Source organism: Populus nigra, chromosome 12 (assembly GCF_951802175.1).
Source record: "Populus nigra chromosome 12, ddPopNigr1.1, whole genome shotgun sequence".
Classification (NCBI taxonomy): domain Eukaryota; kingdom Viridiplantae; phylum Streptophyta; class Magnoliopsida; order Malpighiales; family Salicaceae; genus Populus; species Populus nigra.
The window spans coordinates 14130027-14149408 of NC_084863.1; the positions used below are offsets into that span (position 1 = coordinate 14130027).

The window sequence follows — 19382 nt, forward strand, 5'->3', positions numbered from 1 at the left end:
AAAACTCGAGTAGAAGATTGACCTGCCGAGGTCGTAGATCAAGAGAATTAACCCAAATTAACTCGGGTTAAGTTAAAAATAAAATAATTATTATTATAGTTTTAAAACTCGACTTTGTGTTGATCCAGACCACATGTTGGGAGAGTTAACCTGAGTCGACCCAATATTTTCTTCAAAAAATCATAGCAATCTCATTTTAACAAAAAAAAAACAAAAGAAAGATTAATGGATTTTGACCAATGTTAACTAGATCACAAGTTGACATGAGTTTTTGACTAGATCAAGTCTAATCAATCATTCCTTTATATTATTTTAAACCCAGACTAGTTAGGGCCTGAGGTCTGCTAGGTCCTTAGTCGACCTGTCAAATTAGTCTGGGTTTTATAGCTAGAGTTATTATAATATTATTAGTTTCAACACTCAATATAAACTAAAATGAAAAAAATAATTTATAATTATTTTTTAAAATATATAAGTTTGATAGTAACACATACTAAGAATAAAATATATTTTTTCATATTTTACCTTGAACTTATATTTAAATACTTTTTTGAGATTTTGATTTAGAAAACAATATATATTATAATCTACACTTTAAACATTAATATTAGACAAGATAGAAGTATTATTGTCATTTGTTTATTAAATATAAAATAAAATAAATTATCTTAACTGAGAAATTGTTAGAGCTATACAGTATACTGCCTTTATGGAATATACAACCACCGTGATCCGGCAGAACGTGGCTAAAGATGAAGAGAAAACATTGCCGAAGATTGTTGCTAGCAGTAGCTGCTCATCATCTTTGTATTTTCATTAAAAAGTTAGAAATCAACTTCTGTCAATTTATGGCTTTCTCAGGTACGTTACTTCGCTGACACAATAATAACACACCCATATTTTCAGGCATTTCTCCATGATTTAGCACGTCCCTCCTCTGCTGCTGTCAATCTCTGTTGCAAGATATAAAAACACACCCTTCTTCAGCTATCAGACTATCACAATTTAGCACTTTCCTTCTCTTCGACATCCATATTTTCAGGCATTTCTCCATTAAGAGTCTGACCATCACCTTCCATCTGATCAAGCGCTCTGGTGTCCATGTTTCCACTTTCAATTATAATCTTGAATATGTCATTAAGAGTCTGAAGTTTTTTTAAGATCCATTTAAGGGAAGGCTGAAATCTGGTTTGAAGAATTCACATTGGGAAGTAATTACTTGGCCAAGAAGTTGATCATGATTTTTTGAAATATTATTGGAGCCGTCTTGAACTACACTAGATGAGATCGAGTTACTCCGATCTCAAAAAAGTTAGTGGGGATAAGAGATTCAAAACATTGTTTACATAAAAAGTAACTTAAATTATTGAAAGATTTAGCTTTAACTTATGTTTTTTTTTAATTTATTTGAATTTTTATTTAAGGTTTATTAATTAGACTTTGAACCCATTTATTTTTGCGTTTTAAAAATGTTCTTGAAATTTTTTTTTATTTCAAATTTTATTTTGATTTTTTCAAATTGTTTTGATATATTAATATTAAAATAAATTTTAAAAAATAAAAAAAATATTTTAATATAATTTCAAGTGAAAAAACACTTTGAAAGCTACCATAATAACAAACAAACTTTTTATTTGTTGGACTTGATTTAACTATTATTAGGTATTATATTTATTAGACTATAAATCCAATTATTTGTTCTAGTTAGAATTTTAGTATTTATATTCTATTTTTTTAAATGTTTGATAATTTTTAATGATTAATTAAAATAACATCCTATTCCTCCTTTAAATTCTCACTTCTTCCTAGCTTTTCCTTTCACTGTTTTAATTCTTGACTTCTTTCTTTCTTTGCTTTTAGTTTTTTTTTTCTGCATCACTTCTAGTCTCTTTTTTTGGGAAGGCAGAAGTTTCAAGCAATATGAAATAGAGGAGGATATAAACAAATAAAAAGATCATCATGTACAGGACCTCAATTCAAATCCCATACAAAAAGATGAACTTAGCAATCTAAAACAAGTTGCTTGTCCAGAAGTTAATCGTTCAAGGTGTGATCCTGATGCATTATACTGTCAGATCGTCTATCTAAAGCTCCCCAGGGTCTTCGGTTACACCTTTAAAATTTACCTGTCCAGCGAGTTGTAGGATGCTATAAACTTGGCAGCTGATTTTCGTGATCAAAGCCCCAAGTATCCTTTTGTGTTTCTTCGTCAACAGCAAAACCATCCATTTTCATCTGATAAAGAACATCGGTAACTGATTTTCCGGCTGCTATAAAGTTCCTAGTTTTTCATCAACCGGGTGAATTCTTTCATCTCTTCAGCATCTCCCTGACCTTCCAAGTACTCCAAACAGGTATTCACAAGGATGGGATCTGGTTTCCAGTCTCTTCCAACATTGACGGCTCTCTTCAACATCTCAACAGTCTTGGGGATTTGATCATGTTCCATATACCCCTTTGCCATTACATGCCATGTGCTCGCATAAGGTGTTCTTCCTTGCACTGCCTTTTCTATGGCTGCTTCAGCCTTCTCAAAAAGTCCCCTATTGCAATAAGCAACAAGAAGCCCATTCAATACACGGAAGTCATACGTGGTGGTGCACTGGGACTCCCACTCTTCAAAGATCTTTTCTGCTCCCTCGATATCATCCAGCTTCGTAAGAGAGTCAATCATGCAACAATATGATGTATCCATGGATTCACTCGAGGGCTTGTACAAATTCCAAATTCGATAAAGCTCATCCTTATTCCCTGTTTTTGCATAGAGACTCAAAAGAAAATTAAATACTGCCTTCTTCTTTCTGAAGGCCATCCATTTTTCCAGCTTCTCCAACATTGTCAAAGCTGTTTCAATGGACCCAATCTTCAGATACGCATCAGCAGCCATTGCATACAATTTCCAATCTAGACCAAGCTCCGGATTCTCCTCCATCAATTTCAAGATTCTTTCCACCCCGGAAATGTCAGATGCAGCAACTGAAGCAGCAATTAGATTTCTCAGTGTATATTTATCTTCAGCAATTCCATTCCTTTCCATTTCCTTCATCAATGGGGGGATTTTGTCAAAGTCTCCGGTTTGAGAGTAAAGGATGATCAAGATGTTGTATGGAAAAGATGATGTTGTCATGCCCCCTTCTCTCATTTCCTGCATAACTGCTTCTGCTTTCTGCACAGATTTCTCTCGCACACAGCCAGTAAGAATAGCACCATATGTGTACTTAGTTTTTAACTTAACCGAAAGTTTATTAAAGTAGTTCTCGGCCTCCTCTAGTCCACGAACTCTATGAATTAATCCCAATCTGACTGCTGCATCTTCCGTTGTAAATGTAAAGAACCGCCGGCCTGTCATCCATTCTGATACCTGAATCAATCATGCTCGCTATCAAGTTCCAATTTTCCAGGAAGCATGTACATTAAACTCATCAAATTACAACTACACTGCCCAACACAAAGGTGCATCTAACCATATCTTGAATCATGATATGGTCCAAGCTCCATCATGACAAAAATAATTGGCCTCGTGCTGATTTGCTAATTATATATCAGATCTTAATTATCTTATCTCTTAAAACTAGATATATGAAAAATTCTCAAACTTTTGAATCATACTGAGACTGACACAAATCCAATAAATGACATGTCGTCCAAAAGCTGAAACTTTACCCCAAATTCAGTTCCACCATGAATAATTCAACAAGTTCCCACAACAATCTCTATATTTTACTCAAAGGGTACACATAAAACAATCTATAATGAGCAAAAAGAAGTCAAAAAATGATGGGGATTGAGAAATAAAGACCTCTAAAGCATGTTTGAACCGTTTATAATCTTTCATGAGACGAACCAAGGACACAAGATGGTGTTTGTCAACAGTGTTGCCTTCTTTGACCCATTGATCAAGCACTGGTACAATGGAGACCCTGGGGTCTCTTATGGCTTCAATTCTTCTGCATAATGTAGTAGAGTGTGAAGAAGATAATGGTTTGGTTGGGGTTTGAGTAGAGAAGAGTAAAGAAGCTAAAACCCTTGTGGAGGAGATGGAGAATTGATAGTTTTGAGGAAGTAAAGAAAATAATTTTCCAGAGAAATGAAGATTCATTATTATTTCTCTGAGTGAATGTATTTGAAAGAATTGATGTTTGTGTAAGGGCAAGGAAATAAATGGAAATAGAGACAGGTTTTTAACCTAGGGTTTAAGGCTAGGAAGAAAACCAATTTGGTTTGGTTTATGCCATCAAAACTCTGGATTAATCGTATATCTGAGGGTTGTGTTCTTGGCATTTTATTAATGTGGTCCCTGTATTATTTTAGTTTTATTTAGTTGGTCCCTTTACTTAAAAACATTTCTACTGTGTATTGTACTCTCTAACTAATTCCTGCGTATTTTACGGCTAATTCTTTTCAACTAGCCCGACATTATCGATCTAGTTACATGTCTGGGTTTTTTTTTTTTTTTTACATGTTATTAACAGTGAATTAAATGGAAATTTGAAGAAAAAAAATCACACCAGGAAACTTTCTTTAAAAGAAGGGACAATTAATTAATAATAATAATAAAGTTTTTCTAGGTGAAAGAGTCATTAGGCGGAGTTTAAGACTAAGAAGATATTTAATCACACCAGGAAACTTTCTTTAAAAGAAGGGACAATTAATTAATAATAATAATAAAGTTTTTCTAGGTGAAAGAGTCATTAGGCGGAGTTTAAGACTAAGAAGATATTTAACGTTGTGTTTTTTATCCATAATTGAGTGTCTTTTAAATGTTTTGGTATAGAAAATATCATATTAATGTTATTTTAATGTTTATGTTAAAAATAAAAAATTATAAAAAATTATTTAAATATATTTTCAAATAAAAATCATTTTTAAAAAACATTATACATCACATTACCAAACTACTATCCCTACCTCCTATCCCTACCTCCTAAGAGGCTGTTTGGGAGTGCTTTTCAAAAGCGTTTCTGAAAAAATTTGAAATTTTTTTTTGTTTTGAAGAAATATGTTTTTGATATTTTCAAATCATTTTGATGTACTAATCTCAAAAATAATTTTTAAAAAATAAAAAAATATTATTGGTATACTTTTCTGAGTGAAAAACACTTTGAAAAATAACCACAACCACACTCCTAAATATCCTTTTAGTTTTGTAGTCAATTTGATGAGTTGTAGTCTCAGTAAAGATTTATTTTGAACCATTTTAAATATTATTTTAATCAAGTTTAAATGATTTAGTGGGTTAATCTGATCAAATTCAAGTAAGATGTAACTAGATCAACTTCAAGAAATTAAAAAAAAAACTAGAAACAAAATCGTTTTAGATAAAATTTTGACTCGGTAATTCATAGGTTAAATCAGTTTAATTTAATAACACTATATATTAAACTTCATCTCCGGTTCACATATCATTGAATTGACCCATCAAGTTAAATCAGGTTTAATATATCATGGATTCATATATCTATGTCATGGGTGGATATCTGGGTATCAAAACTATTGACATTTATTACCATAATATATATTACAAGTTCCCATTTCTATCACACTAGTCCAGCTCTTGAGCAAACATATGCGTAGAAAATAAACGATGAAAATGTTTCCAGGAGATAACCATATTATTCATTGTCAAAGCTATTCTACTCCTCTTTGAACCGTACTCTTCATTTGCCAAAGTAATGGACTCAAGCACCTGCAGAATGCAACAGCACAGAAATAGAAATATTCATTAATAATCTTAATTTCTTCGGGAGTTACACTATAATAATAGAAATTTACCTTCGCGTAATGAAACGTTTTCAAGCTGTCCACGGATCCTGGTTCCAGAAAGGATGTCCCTAATTCGATGCAATTCGGCCACAACAATGCTCATATCCATCCTCTCTCGTGGCAACTCTACAGAACAAGCAACTCCTATCTTGATAATTGAAATCAGACATTCGAGGATTTTTCCAGTTTCAATATGGTTCATCCAATGAGAGGAATGGATACTACTTTCCACATCTTCTCGGAGAAGTATTGGTTCCACGACCTCCGAAACTCGGCCATGCAATGCCATTTCAGCATAATTGTGAAGGTTCAGCCCATCTTTAAACATGCCGTCTGTAGGTCTTTTTCCTGTAAACATCTCCAACAACAAGATGCCATAGCTGTACACATCCCCGTAAGTTGACACATCGCTGCCCACACCATACTCTGCAAAATTCATATGAACAGATGCAAATAGTTGTTTACGGCCTTAGCTTAGATCATAAACTGAGAGAATAGAACTAGACATAATGAAAATACTTTTAATCGCACCTGGTGCTGCATAGCCGATGGTGCCTTTCAAGCCAACGGAGCTGGTCTGTCCCGAAGATAATTGATGGGAAACTTCTGGACGAAGCCTTGCTAGTCCGAAGTCCCCAACACAAGCTGTCATTTCAGCATTTAAAAGAACATTGCTGGGCTTCAAATCACAATGGACAATAGGTGTTCCGCAGTGTTGGTGCAAATAGTTGAGCGCATTAGCCACATCAATCGAAATATTTAACCTCTGAATGAGATTCAAACTTCTCAGCTCTTGTGCGTTGTTTGGATGATGAATTGGATGCAACCATTCTTCTAGACTTCCATTGACCATGAGCTCGTAAACTATAGCCTTAAAATCATTTCCTTGAAAATCAATGCTAGAGCATGCACTTACTACTCTAACAAGATTTCGATGCCTGATGTTTACCAAGGCTGCGCATTCTGCCATGAAACTCCTGGAAGCTCCTTTGCGTAAAAGGTTAAGTACCTTCACTGCAACAGCCATTCCATCCGGAGGAAGGATTCCTCTGTAGACTGAACCAAAACTGCCAACACCGATTGAATTGGCCGAAGAGAATTCATTAGTTGCTAGAAGGAGATCTTGGTAGGCTACTCTCCTAAATGGTATCCCCCATGTAGATGTACTAGAAGCCTGCTTATCTTTTGTTTTTCTAAAGAAATAGAAAAGCATGGAAGAGACCAACAAGATTACCACAAGCAAGCCCCCAGACATTGCGACGATCAATATCTTAGTAGAAGATTTCAGCTTTGCCGACTCATTGGTTGTGCATCTGGGCAGATTCAACTGAGGTATACCTCCACAGAGCTTCTTGTTTCCTGCAATGGAAATTACACTTGTATTGCCAAAGACACCTTGCACGGGCACCTGACCTTCAAGGTCGTTAAATGACAGATCCAGACTTTCTAACAACTTTAAGTCTCCCAAAAACTTGGGAATTTGGCCACTTAAGTTGTTGTAAGAGAGATCAAGAACTTTAAGTGCTCTCAAAGAACTCAGAGACTCAGGAATGGACCCTTTGAAAAAATTACCCTTCAAACTCAAAAGCTCTAAACTCGCGCAACTACCAAGACTATGGGGAATCTCACCGGATAACCTATTTTTAGAAACATCTATCTCACCAAGATGCACCAGATTACCCACTTCCAAGGGAAGAGAACCTGTCAGATGATTTTCAGATAGGTTTAAGGAAAATGTTCCTGAAGGGATACTTAGTAATTCTCTGGGTATGGGACCGCTCAAATTATTATTAGAGAGACCCAACTCCAACAAGTTTTGGCAATTTCCAAGATTCGATGGGATACTTCCATGTAAACTATTGAGTTCTAAATGAGCAGCAATTAACGACGTCATATTGCCTACAGATGATGGGATACTGCCTGAGATTTTATTTTGATCTAGATATAAATAACCTAAATTTTGTAATTTACCAATAGAACTAGGTATCATACCGCTCAATTGATTTGACTCCAAGCCCAAAGCAACCAGGCTGATGAGATTTCCAATCCCATCTGGAATTGTTCCACGTATTTGGTTTCTCCCAAATCCCATCATCCTTAAATTTTTGGAGAAGTTGCCAAGTGTTTCAGGAAGTACCCCTCCTAAATGGTTGCCAGCTATCTCAAAAATTTCCAAAACGGTGTTGTTTTCCAGAGGATAGAGAAAACTCAGGTCATCGTCCTGGCCACTTCCAAGATCATTGTAACCAATTGACAGGTGCCACAAGTAAGGCAAGCTTCCTAGGGCGGGTACTTTCCCAGTGAAGAAGTTGTCTGAGAGTTCAATATTAGAGAGATTTGAGGCATTAGAGATTGTCATGGGAATCAGTCCACTGAAGCGGTTTGTGTGAATTAGAAGGATTTCAAGATTTGGAAGGGTGTGGCCCAAGTCAGGAGGCAGAGTCCCATGAAGTTGATTCATTGGCACAGCAAAATTAGTAAGAGTAGAGAGATTGAATATGGAAGGAGGGATTGTATCACTCAAATTATTGATGCCGAATGAAAAGATTTGTAATCTTTTCAATCGCCCTATACTATTTGGAATAACTCCTTTCAAATTATTCCCCATCCCACGAATTTCTACGATAGATGAAAGGTTTCCAAATGAAGGTGGTATTTCGCCGACCAGATCATTCATTTTAAAATTTAATACTTTCAATTTTGATAATGATTCTAGTCGTTCAGGAAGCTTACCAGTGAGATTGTTGCCCTCTAAACGAAGGGCAAGGAGATTTGTGCAGCTTGAAATGTTAACAGGGATTTCACCACTAAACGAATTGTTACCTAGTCTCAACATTTGTAGCCGAAACAAATGACCCAGTTCTTCAGGGATATTGCTGCTCAAGCTATTGTTTTCCAGGTTCAGTAGCCTAAGGAAACTCAAGTTGCCAATAAAGGGAGATAGGCCGCCCACCAGTTTATAAGAGTGCAGGTCAAGCTCTACAACTCGCTGATGTCTGCGTCCACATGTAACACCAGACCACTCGCAGAAGTGGAAGGATTCGTTCCACGAGTTTAGTGCACCAAAGGGGTCATCTGTAATTTGAGCCCTGAAAGCTAGCAAAGAGAGTTTGTCTGTCTCATTTCCTCCATGTAATGTGAAGGAAAACGAGTGCCCAATCACTTGCAAGAAAACTATCCACAATATGCATGGATTCATGCTTGGTAGCTTTCTTTAATTAAGTACTAAAGATCTGATTAAAGTGATTCTAAGTTTATGCATATATATATACACACACACACATGGAAAGTGCTAAGGTAAAATGACAATATAATTGTGCCCGCGCAAATAATCAACAGCTCGAGCCCACAATGATGTTAAGTTGTACGCAATTTTCTTGGTGCCATTAATGTTGAATTCTGTGAAAATGAAGGCCGAGTCCCTTCAACACGTTTTCTACCGTGCAAAAGACTGCAAGGAATCTCCAGTTAATGTGGACCATGATTTTCAAGCGGCCAAACTTGGTTTCCAAATTTCACTCCCTTGATTTTCAAACTTTTGCAGCTAAATCTCAGATGGTAAGATATTTTAGGTGGAATTCAATACTGTTATAACATTGTGAAGACATGGATTTTCTAGACCTTTAAAGGAAAATATAGAACAGGAACCGCAAAAGCTACCGGAAAATCTAGAACCAAGGTGCTAGACATTTCTGTTCATTAATACCTTCTAACACTTTTTTTTCCTGTCATAATATTGCATCTTTATTTTATTATTACTCGCTTTTTAAAAAAAAAATTCATTTAAAGCAAGAGTTATCTTTATTTTCATGATAGTACCATAATTGAATAACTGTTTATATACAAGAATTTTATGTTACACTAAAAAATATAGAGTAAGAAAGAAGAATACGCAGCTTACCAAGAAGGAGCAAGTGCGGACCCAGTGAAGAAGTTGTGTCTGAGAGTTCAACAACATTAGAGAGACTTGAGGCATTAAAGATTGTCATGGGAATTAGTCCATTTCAGGAGGCAGAGTTGATTCGTTGGCGCAGTAGAATTAGCAAGAGTAGAGAGATTGACCCGAGAACGATCCGGTTACACGGGTTAACTCGATTCAATCAGAATCAATCTAGAAAATTTTTTTAAAAAAATTTAATATTTCATATAAAAAAATTAATAATTTATGTGAATATAAGCTATACATGTTATAAATAATGAAGTTTAAAAAATTATTTTGAAAGGTTTTTTATTCCACTTTAAAAAGATATCATGTTAGTATGTTATCTTTTTAACTTGAAGTATTTAAACCAAAAATATTTTTTATCTTACATTGAAAAAACATAATGTTTTTCTTGTGAACATAGAGTATATATACTAAAGGGCTTCAAATCCCACATTGAAAAAAATAAAACATTCTTCTAGTATTTATATAATAAACTTTGAAAATGGTTAATAACTAATTAAAAAATATATAAAAAAGAGAGGTCTGGCTACGAGAAAAAACACATTTGAAAAAAAAAATGAGTCTCAACCGGATTTTGTCGGGTCGCAGGTTTTTTCTGGGTTTTTGCCGATCCCAGTCTTTTACCTTACCCGGATCAATCCAGTCATCGGGTCGACCCGCTGAGCCGATCCGGGTTTAATAACTATGGTAATGATAGACTGTTTTTAATTGTGGTAACAATTATTTTTTAAAAATGTTTTTAATTTGAAAAAATATTAAAATAATATTTTAAATTCAATATATTAAAATGATCTAAAATTAAAAAATAACTAATTAAAAAAATAATTTTATTAAAAAATTTTAAAACACAAAATCAAACATGTTATAAATAAAAATTCTTCCCAATTGCACGTTAAGCTAATGTGCACATACATGTACCACTTGTTTAATAGTAGTGACTAATTAACAGTGTATTTTGTAATGCGGTTATATATATATATATATATATATATATATATATATATATATATATATATATATATATATATAATTTTTTAGATATATTTTTATAATTTTGATAGGTTAATATTAAAAATAAAAAATATATATATAAAAAAATATTTTAATATATTTTAAATTAAAAATATTTTTAAAAACACCAACATTACGTTGCTAAACATAAACTAAGTTTGAGATTATTTTACTTCTCCCAATTTTAACTAAAAATTTTAAAATCTATCCCAAATAGGTTTTTTCTTTTTATTTATGTGAGAATTACCAAATTGATATGCAACCATATGCTAATTGTTTTAATTCATAGCAGTTTTCCAAGATTAATTTTAGCTAATTATTTTGTATTGGATTATAATAAAAACATATCTAGTTATAATTTTTTTTTCATTTCTCATAATAATTCTAGCTATATCTAGCAAAAATGTTTTTATCAGATATACATATATTTCTTTTTTTTAATAATAATAATAATATATCGTATATCTTGCACTCTCTAGCTTAAAACATATCACAATTTGATTTAATTTAATTTAACGCTTCAAAAAGGAAATAAGGACGAACTTTCACATCATTTTCAACACAAAAGTCTAGTATTTTTTTATATAAGATTTACATGAAAATAATATCTCCAGACATGTGACAAGACACGTGTCAATATTACTATTAGCCAATATCTTCACGAGACTGGCTTCTGCAATAGAAGCATCGGGTACCATCCGTCTGTTATATTTTTTTCCCCTAATGAATTTTTCCAAAAGTTACTCTAACTAGAACCACTTCGTTTTTTGTATTTTTCTTAAAAATAAAAAAGTATATTATTCATAAATAGCATTAATTTTCTAATTAAATTATATCATGATTCAAAAATCAAATTTCAATAAAAAAATATATCTTGATAATTTTTATGTGACTGTATATAAAATAAATGAATAATTAATTTACTAAATTTTTATAAAAACTTCACAATAAAAAAATCAAGATTTTATTTTCATTGAATATTTAGGAGAATTTTTTTAATGCTCCTAGACCACCTTATGATTACAAACCACCATAGTCTAATACTACAACAGTAGTTTCATCAGATTCTTTCATCAATTCTAGTACTCTAACTAAGCAATTTAAAAAGTTTCTCTCCTTATATTCACAATCTATATCTATTTCTTCTTCCATAGACCAGTTGCCTTATAGTTCTTTAGATATGTTACATTCTGATTGAGTCTTAAATTCTGATATTTCATATCATATATATCTCCAAATTCTTTATCTTTTGCTTTTGTGTATCTTTCATTTTCTATTCTTGTTATGACTGTTGGTGACACTTTTAAGCCTTTAACAAGTGTTGGTTCTGTTGTCATACCTTATTTTTTTTTAATTTTTATTTTATTCCAAAACTCACATTGAATCTTGCTTTTGTTGGTCAGTTATGCGATTATGGTAATTATTTAGTCATCTTTTCCTCTTTCTTTTTTTTTTTGTTGTGTGCAGGGTCTGCAATCCCAATAGCTGATTGGGACAGGCCGTAGGAAAGGGGGACTATATATTTTGGATGAGTTAAAAGTAACAGTTGTTGCTACTACTAGTGTTGACTTGTCTTCTTTTTGTTTGAGTTCTTCTTCTTCTAGTTTTTATTTATGACATTTTCATATAGGTCATGTTTTGCCTTCTCATTGGAGATTTTTGGCATCCACTAGAGTTTTAGAAAATTTGCAAACTTATGATATTTCTGATTGTAATGGATGTAAACTGGCAAAATTGTTTGCTTTACCTTTTAATCGAAGTATTTCTATTTCTTCTTCTTCATTTGATTTGATTCATTCTGATGTATAGGGACCTTCTCCTGTTACCACAAAAAGAAGGGTCTCAATATTATGTTTTTTTTATGATGATCATACTTGTTATTATTGGATTTATTTAATGTAACATCAATCTGAATTCCTTGACATATATAGCCTTCCACGCTCATGTTAAAACTCAATATTCTATTGTTATCAAATGTTTTAGGTGTGATTTGGGTAGGGAATACACCTTTAATAAATTTTATGAGTTCCTTGCCCTAGATGGAACTATTCACCAAATTTCATGTACATATACTACTGAGTAAAATAGCGTTGCTGAAAGAAAACATAAACACATTGTTGAAACTGTTTGTTTTCCCTTGTTGTCTGCTTCTATTCCTAGTATGTTTTGCGGTGTTGTTCTTACTGTTGTAAGTTTGATTAATACAATTTCATCTTCTCATATTTCAGGTTTTTCTCCTTTCAAAAAGTTGTATGGGTATTCCATTGATTATTGTTTTTTAGAGTTTTTGGTTGTACTTGTTTTGTTCTTCATGCTCATGAAAAACGCAGCAAGTTGTCCTCTTAATCTGTTATTTATGTCTTTCTTGGTTATGGTAAAGGTAAAAAGGGGTATCATTATTTTGATCCAATAACTTAGAAACTTTATGTGTCTCGTCATGTTGTCTTTTTCGAGCTTATACCTTTCTTTTCTATTCTATCCACTACTCATAGCTTGACTAGATTTGATCTTATTCGTATAGATCATTTTTCTAAATATTCTGATAATTTATCATCTCGAGTTTCTAGTACTTCAAATCCTCATTCTTATATTCTTACCCCCATTACCTTTATATTCTACTCGACCAATTCGTACTGACCATTCTGCAGGTATTGCCACTATACTCTCCAGTACACCTAAAGCTCCCTTTTCTTCTATGGTCCCTCAAGCTCTGTCTGAGATTGTGAATCCACCTCTACGTCAATCCATATGCATTCTTAAGTCCATAAAGTTATTAGATTTTTTCTATTCTTTATCTTTTACTTTTTTTTTAGCTTTTATTCATTGTCTCTCTGAGCCTTCTTCCTATAAAAAGAAAATTCTTGATCTTCTTTGGCAATAAGCTATGGATGAGGAGCTTTTAGCTTTGCATAAGACAGATACTTGGGATTTGATTTCTCTACCTCCTAGTAAGAGTGTAATTAGTTGTCGTTGGATGTATAAGATCAAGATTAATTCTGATAGATCTATTGAATGATACAAAGCTAGGTTGATTGCAAAAGAAAACTCTCAACAATATGGTATGTATTATGAGGAGACATTTTCTCTTATTGTAAAAATGACTACTATTCATACTTTTATTGTAGTAGCTTTGGTTTGTCAGTTGCATGTCTCTCAACTTGATGTTAAAAATACCTTTTTTAATGGAGATCTTCAAGAAGAGTGCTCCCTCCTAGTGTTTCACATGACTATAGGTATGTTTGCAAGCTCAAGAAAGCGTTATATGGTCTTAAATAACCACCTCGTACTTGTTTGAGAAATTTTTTATTGTGATCTTTTCCCTTAGATTTGTTTCTAGTACTCATGATTCTGCTCTTTTTGTAAAGTGTACTGATGCAGGTCATATCATTCTGTCTTTATATATTGATGACATAAATATTATTGGTGATAATATTAATGGTATTTTAGTTTTGAAGAAAGAGTTAGCTAGAAGTTTGAAATAAAGGATTTGGGTTCTTTATAATATTTCTTGGGTATTGAGGTAGCCTACTCACCTAGAGATTATCTTCTTTCTCATTCAAAAATGTTGTAGATATTCTTGAGTGGACTAGACTTACTGATAATAAAATTGTAGATACTCCTATTGAGGTTAACGCAAAGTATTCTTCTTCTAATAGTTTACTTTTTTCATATCCTACTTTATATCATACTATTATTGGGAGCTTGGTATATCTCACTATTACTCGTCCAAATATTACCTATGTTGTTCATATTGTTAGTCAGTTTGTTATTTCTCCTACTACTATTCATTGGGTAGCTGCTCTTCGTATTTTGAGATATTTTCAGGGTACAGTCTTTCAAAGTCTTTTATTTTCATCCACCTTTTTCTTAGAGCTGCATGCATACTCTGATGTTGATCATGACAGTGATCTCACAGATCGCAAGTTTGTTACTGGTTTCTATATCTTTTTGAGTGATTCTCTTATTTATTGGAAGAGTAAGAAACAATCTATTGTTTCTCAATCTTCAACCGAAGCTGAATATCGTGCTATGACATCTACTACCAAATAGATTGTTTGGTTATGTTGGTTACTTGCAGATATGCGAGTTTCTCTTTCTTATCTCACTCATATGTATTGTGACAATCAAAGTTCTATTTAAATTGCTCACAACTTATTTTTTCATAAATGAACTAAGCACATTAAGATCGATTGTCATCTTATTCGTCATCATTTCAAGCATGGCACAATTGCTTCGCCCTTTGTTCCTTCTTCTTTACAAATTGTAAATTTCTTTACCAAATCGCATTCTATTTCCTGCTTTTGTTTTCTAGTTGGCAAACCTTCGATCCTTATAGCTGCTGCATCGTGAGTTTGAGGGGATATATTAAGAGATATATTGTTATTTTGTTTTATTGTTTAAGGGTAGAATAGTCTTTATATTTTCTTTTCAGTTTTATTTGATTAATCTATATATAGTCTCGTTGTATTTAAGTTAAACTTATTTATTTTGATTGCATTATGTTGTATTAATAAAACCCTAACTTTTTTTCTTTTTTTTTTATTTCTTTGGATTGTTTAACAATATACAACTCTTTTGTAGTAGGAAAATTTCCTATTTTAGTTATCTTTTGAAAATGAAAACCTTTCGATCATCCAAAAATTAAAGAAAAAGATGTTGGGACTAGTCTACTGTATTTAATTGGATCAAATATATGTCATTGTTTTTGCAAAAGTGATGAATTTAAAGGTTTTGCAGAGGAAGCTTGGACAATCCAATGATAGAACTCTTTTGCAGCTGCTTTTCCTGTTAGGAAATTTGCTTCGGTACTTGACTTGTTTACTTATCTAAATAGTTTTTGTTAGCATTCATCTTATTCTCAACAGAGCCTGATCATGGTTTCATGTCTTTGTGGCATAAGATTTCCTGTTTGTGCTAAATCTGCTTCTTGCCTCCATTCTGTGATATTTGATGTGTATTATTTGTTGGCTAGTAGTAGTGCTAGTCTTATAATTGCTTAGTTATTGTCTAAATTTTTCATTCATTAAGATAAATCATGTTAGAAGTTTTGTACCTAAAACCAGTCATCCCCTACTTTGCTGTTATATTCCTCGATGTACTTGATCAGACAAATTTTCAACATGAAATTAATCGGACAACCTTAAGTACTGCTTAGGTGAAGATACAAAAAAAGAAAAAGAATTCAACAATAGCTTCTCAGTTCATAACTGGCAAATATAACTTGACTGTTTCCGTCGTAGAATTAATGTATTCTATAGAGACAACTATCAACACAACACAACATAAGCAATGCTATTGTTGAGCAGACAAATTGGTTCAGTTGATGGCAGGACTAGGTCCAGATGGTGGCAGTGGTGCACCTTTTGGAAGCTTTGCCCCAATGGTTCTAACGCCTGCCTCATAACTGTTCTCGGTTTGGAATCCTGAAAGCTTCCCCCGAGGCAGCGGCCGAGCCTGGGAACTTCCCATGAGTGCACAAACCAGAGATAGAGCAACTAGGAAGCATATGAAATTCATGCAGCTGTTTGAGCCCCTCATTTTATGTAAGCCCAATGTTTGACAGGACAAGGTTATTTATAGGCGCCCTTCAGAAAATTGGCCAGGTAACGTTTTGCTTGCATGAAATGTGGGCGGCTTGTCAACAAGGATTTGGGTACGTGAAATTATTTATTTATTCAATGAACTAGCCGATAAAGTATCTGCCCGCACATTTCTAAATCCAAAAAGTGCCCAAATGCATCCCCTTTTTTTTATGACAAAACGCTCTCAACTTCTGTCCATATGTAGCTCAGAAGCATCAACACCAACTAACATCAAGCGCGCAGAATTCGACCTTTATTAATCTTATATCACCATGGAACAAAATCACTTCAGAATTAAACAATTTCCATTTACCTATAAAACAAAGTATATCCTTACATATTTCGTATCATAGCGGACAACACATGACTTCAAAGGCTTGTGGCACCACGGTGGATTGATAGTTAACTCATTCAAGAATGTCAACTACTAGGAAATATATTTTCTTAAACAAAGTCAAACTACAATTGCTTCTTGCTAGCGAGCTATTGGGTAAACTTCTAGAGGCTTCATGTGCTGGAAACCATCATTCTATCTTGATTAAGTTGAAAACTGTCAAACTATACCTGTCTCTTGCTGGCTTGGATTAGGTTTGAGAATTTTCCTTCTTCAGCTTCTGAAAATATTGACAAGACTTGTCGTCACTTTTGTAGCTTGTTTTTGTTTGGTTTTCATGTTATTCATGATATCTTCAATTTAGCTTCTTGACATGATTTTCATGTTCTTCTAGTCTGTTGCTTAATTCCTCTTTGTAACTTTTGGAGTGCCGAAACTGCTGGCTTGTTGAAGGGCTGGTCTTGTTTCTTCCTTACTAATATCAAATTTTCATTCCTTATATATGGATCAAAAAACATTGAGGCAATTCAAGTATTATGTACCTGAAATTATTCATGCCCACTTAATTAAATGTTAATCCTTTGATGCACTTATTCAGAAGCAGATTTTCAGTACAAAATCCTGCATATACAAAGCTCAACTACTTATTTCTTAATCATTATATCTCAGGAAGAACACCAAGCTGTCTGCTAATTCACATGAGTTTAAAGGCACACAAGTCACAACGCGCTTAATCCTTATAATTAATGACACTGCAACGTCCAAATAGGACTGTCCATGAATTGAGCTCTTAAATCAATTTGTAAGGCTCTATTAAGCAACGGCACTGCTTAACAGATATGATCAGTTGATGCGAGGGCTGGGTCCAGATGGTGGTAATAGAGCACCTTTTGGTAAGCATTGCGCCGAGGCTAAAGCTCGCATCATCTCAGTTTTCTGTGTGGAATCCTGAAATCTTCCTCTGAGGCAGCTGCCGAGCCTCAAAACTTTGCATAAGAGCACAAACCCTAGCTATAACAAAGAGGAAGCATATGAAATTCTTGCACCTGTTTAAGCACCCCATTTTTTGAATACCTCCAGTTTGACAAACAGGTTATCTATAGCAGCAATGCAGCAAATGACCAGGTTTTTCCACGCAGGAAATGCTGGTCAGCTTGTCATCTGGCTTTACGTTCTTCTCTGAAGCAAAAAACTGTGTCTCCTCGTTTTTAATGCTAACAAGCATTCTCTCTGTCCATAACTAAGAAGCATTACCATCTAATATTAAGAAGTCAACCTAATTTTATATCGCTATTGGAAAAAAGTCACTTATGAATTTAAATCAATTATAATTTATTAAAGAAAGTATGACTTTTAATCTTCCATATCATATCAGGGTGGCAAGGCCTAGCCTTTTCAAGTTGGCGTCTCTTGGTATTTTAAATAAACTCTCCACAGCCGATCCAAATGGAGAGTACACTATCATTTACTCTCGCAAGTAAACACTTATACACTACTCCGTATTATTAATTAATATTAATTAAAAAAATAAAAATAATAAAATTCAAATAAAAATAAGAAGATTTAAACTCATAATAATTTAATAATTAAAATTAATATCATGACTCAAAATATAAATTTAAAAGCAAATGATAATATAAAAGTCATTTTCTCCATGGACGTTCTCTTTCAAAACAACTAGGAGAAATATTGTTTTTTAAATGAGTAATGGGTCTGCTAGGAACTATTCCCATTAACTACATAACATTCAGCTTTGATCTTTAGCAGCTGAGTTTTGCAGCTTTCAGTGGCTTCTCTATTATCTTTGCTTGACTAGTTTCTTATTGAGAAAACTTGAAGTTATGCTGGGTTTTTTTTTTTTTTTGCATTTTGCTTTCATATTGTTGTGATAGTTTCATGCTGTTTGCTTGTAGCTAGCAGTGCTAATCTTGTTCCTTTCTTTTTGTAGTGATTTGTTTTTTCAGAGGGAGAGATCAGAGGGATCAGTATGGCTGAAGTTTAGTAACTAAAACTAATCATACCTACTTAATTGTTAATTCCCTGCTAGCTGTACTTGACTAAACTGATATAAAATGTGACACACAACAATTGATTACTTCTTAACCACGATGTCTTAGGAAGACCACACCATCTAATGTTGACACACAACCCATCCCACCTAATACCTTTGATGCTTTTGTCACTGTAACCAAGTAGGACGAAGGTTGTCCATTTGAGCTCCAAATTGATCTCTAGCTTCTTTGAAGAAGAACACTAAAGCAGTGGAGTATAATAGCAGCCCACTTGGATAGTTAGAATGAAAAGAAATGTGTGGCCAAAGGCAGAAGCGGTATGAGAAATAAAAATAATGAATCTATATATAGTATGTTATGCATAAATCCTCTATGAGAGTAGACAGTAGTACTATAAACTAGACAACAAAGAATATAGCAAAAATCTCTTAGTTCATCACTACCTAGTATAAATTAACCTCTCTTAGTAAACATCCTATTCATCATGCATGAGAATCCGCAGAGACTTCAGTAATGCCATCATCGAACGTCTAAAACAGAATCAGTTGATGATAGGGCTAGGTCCTGAAGGTGGCAGGGGTGCACCTTTTGGTAACATCGCCGCAAGGTTCCTAAGAGTTGCCTCATGTGATGAATTCTGAGCTTGGAATCCTGGGACGTTCATGTGCAGCAGCGACCTAGCCTGAGAACTTCCAGGGAGTGTTAAAACCAGCGCAAGAACAACTAGAAAGCAT

At 33.6% G+C, this 19382-nt stretch overlaps 1 protein-coding gene and 1 pseudogene across 1 annotated transcript; both read right to left on the reverse strand.

Annotated features, from left to right (window-relative positions):
- Positions 1–1938: 1938 nt before the first annotated feature.
- Positions 1939–4238, reverse strand: LOC133669438 (pentatricopeptide repeat-containing protein At2g20710, mitochondrial-like; annotated as a pseudogene).
- Positions 4239–5423: 1185 nt separating this feature from the next.
- Positions 5424–8980, reverse strand: LOC133669710 (probable LRR receptor-like serine/threonine-protein kinase At3g47570). The gene is made up of 3 exons (XM_062089942.1): positions 6295–8980; positions 5773–6189; positions 5424–5686 (listed from the first exon to the last, which is right to left on the reverse strand). The coding sequence occupies exons 1-3, from the start codon at positions 8960–8962 to the stop codon at positions 5679–5681; spliced, it is 3093 nt and encodes a 1030-aa protein (XP_061945926.1). The 5' UTR covers positions 8963–8980; the 3' UTR covers positions 5424–5678.
- Positions 8981–19382: the final 10402 nt, after the last annotated feature.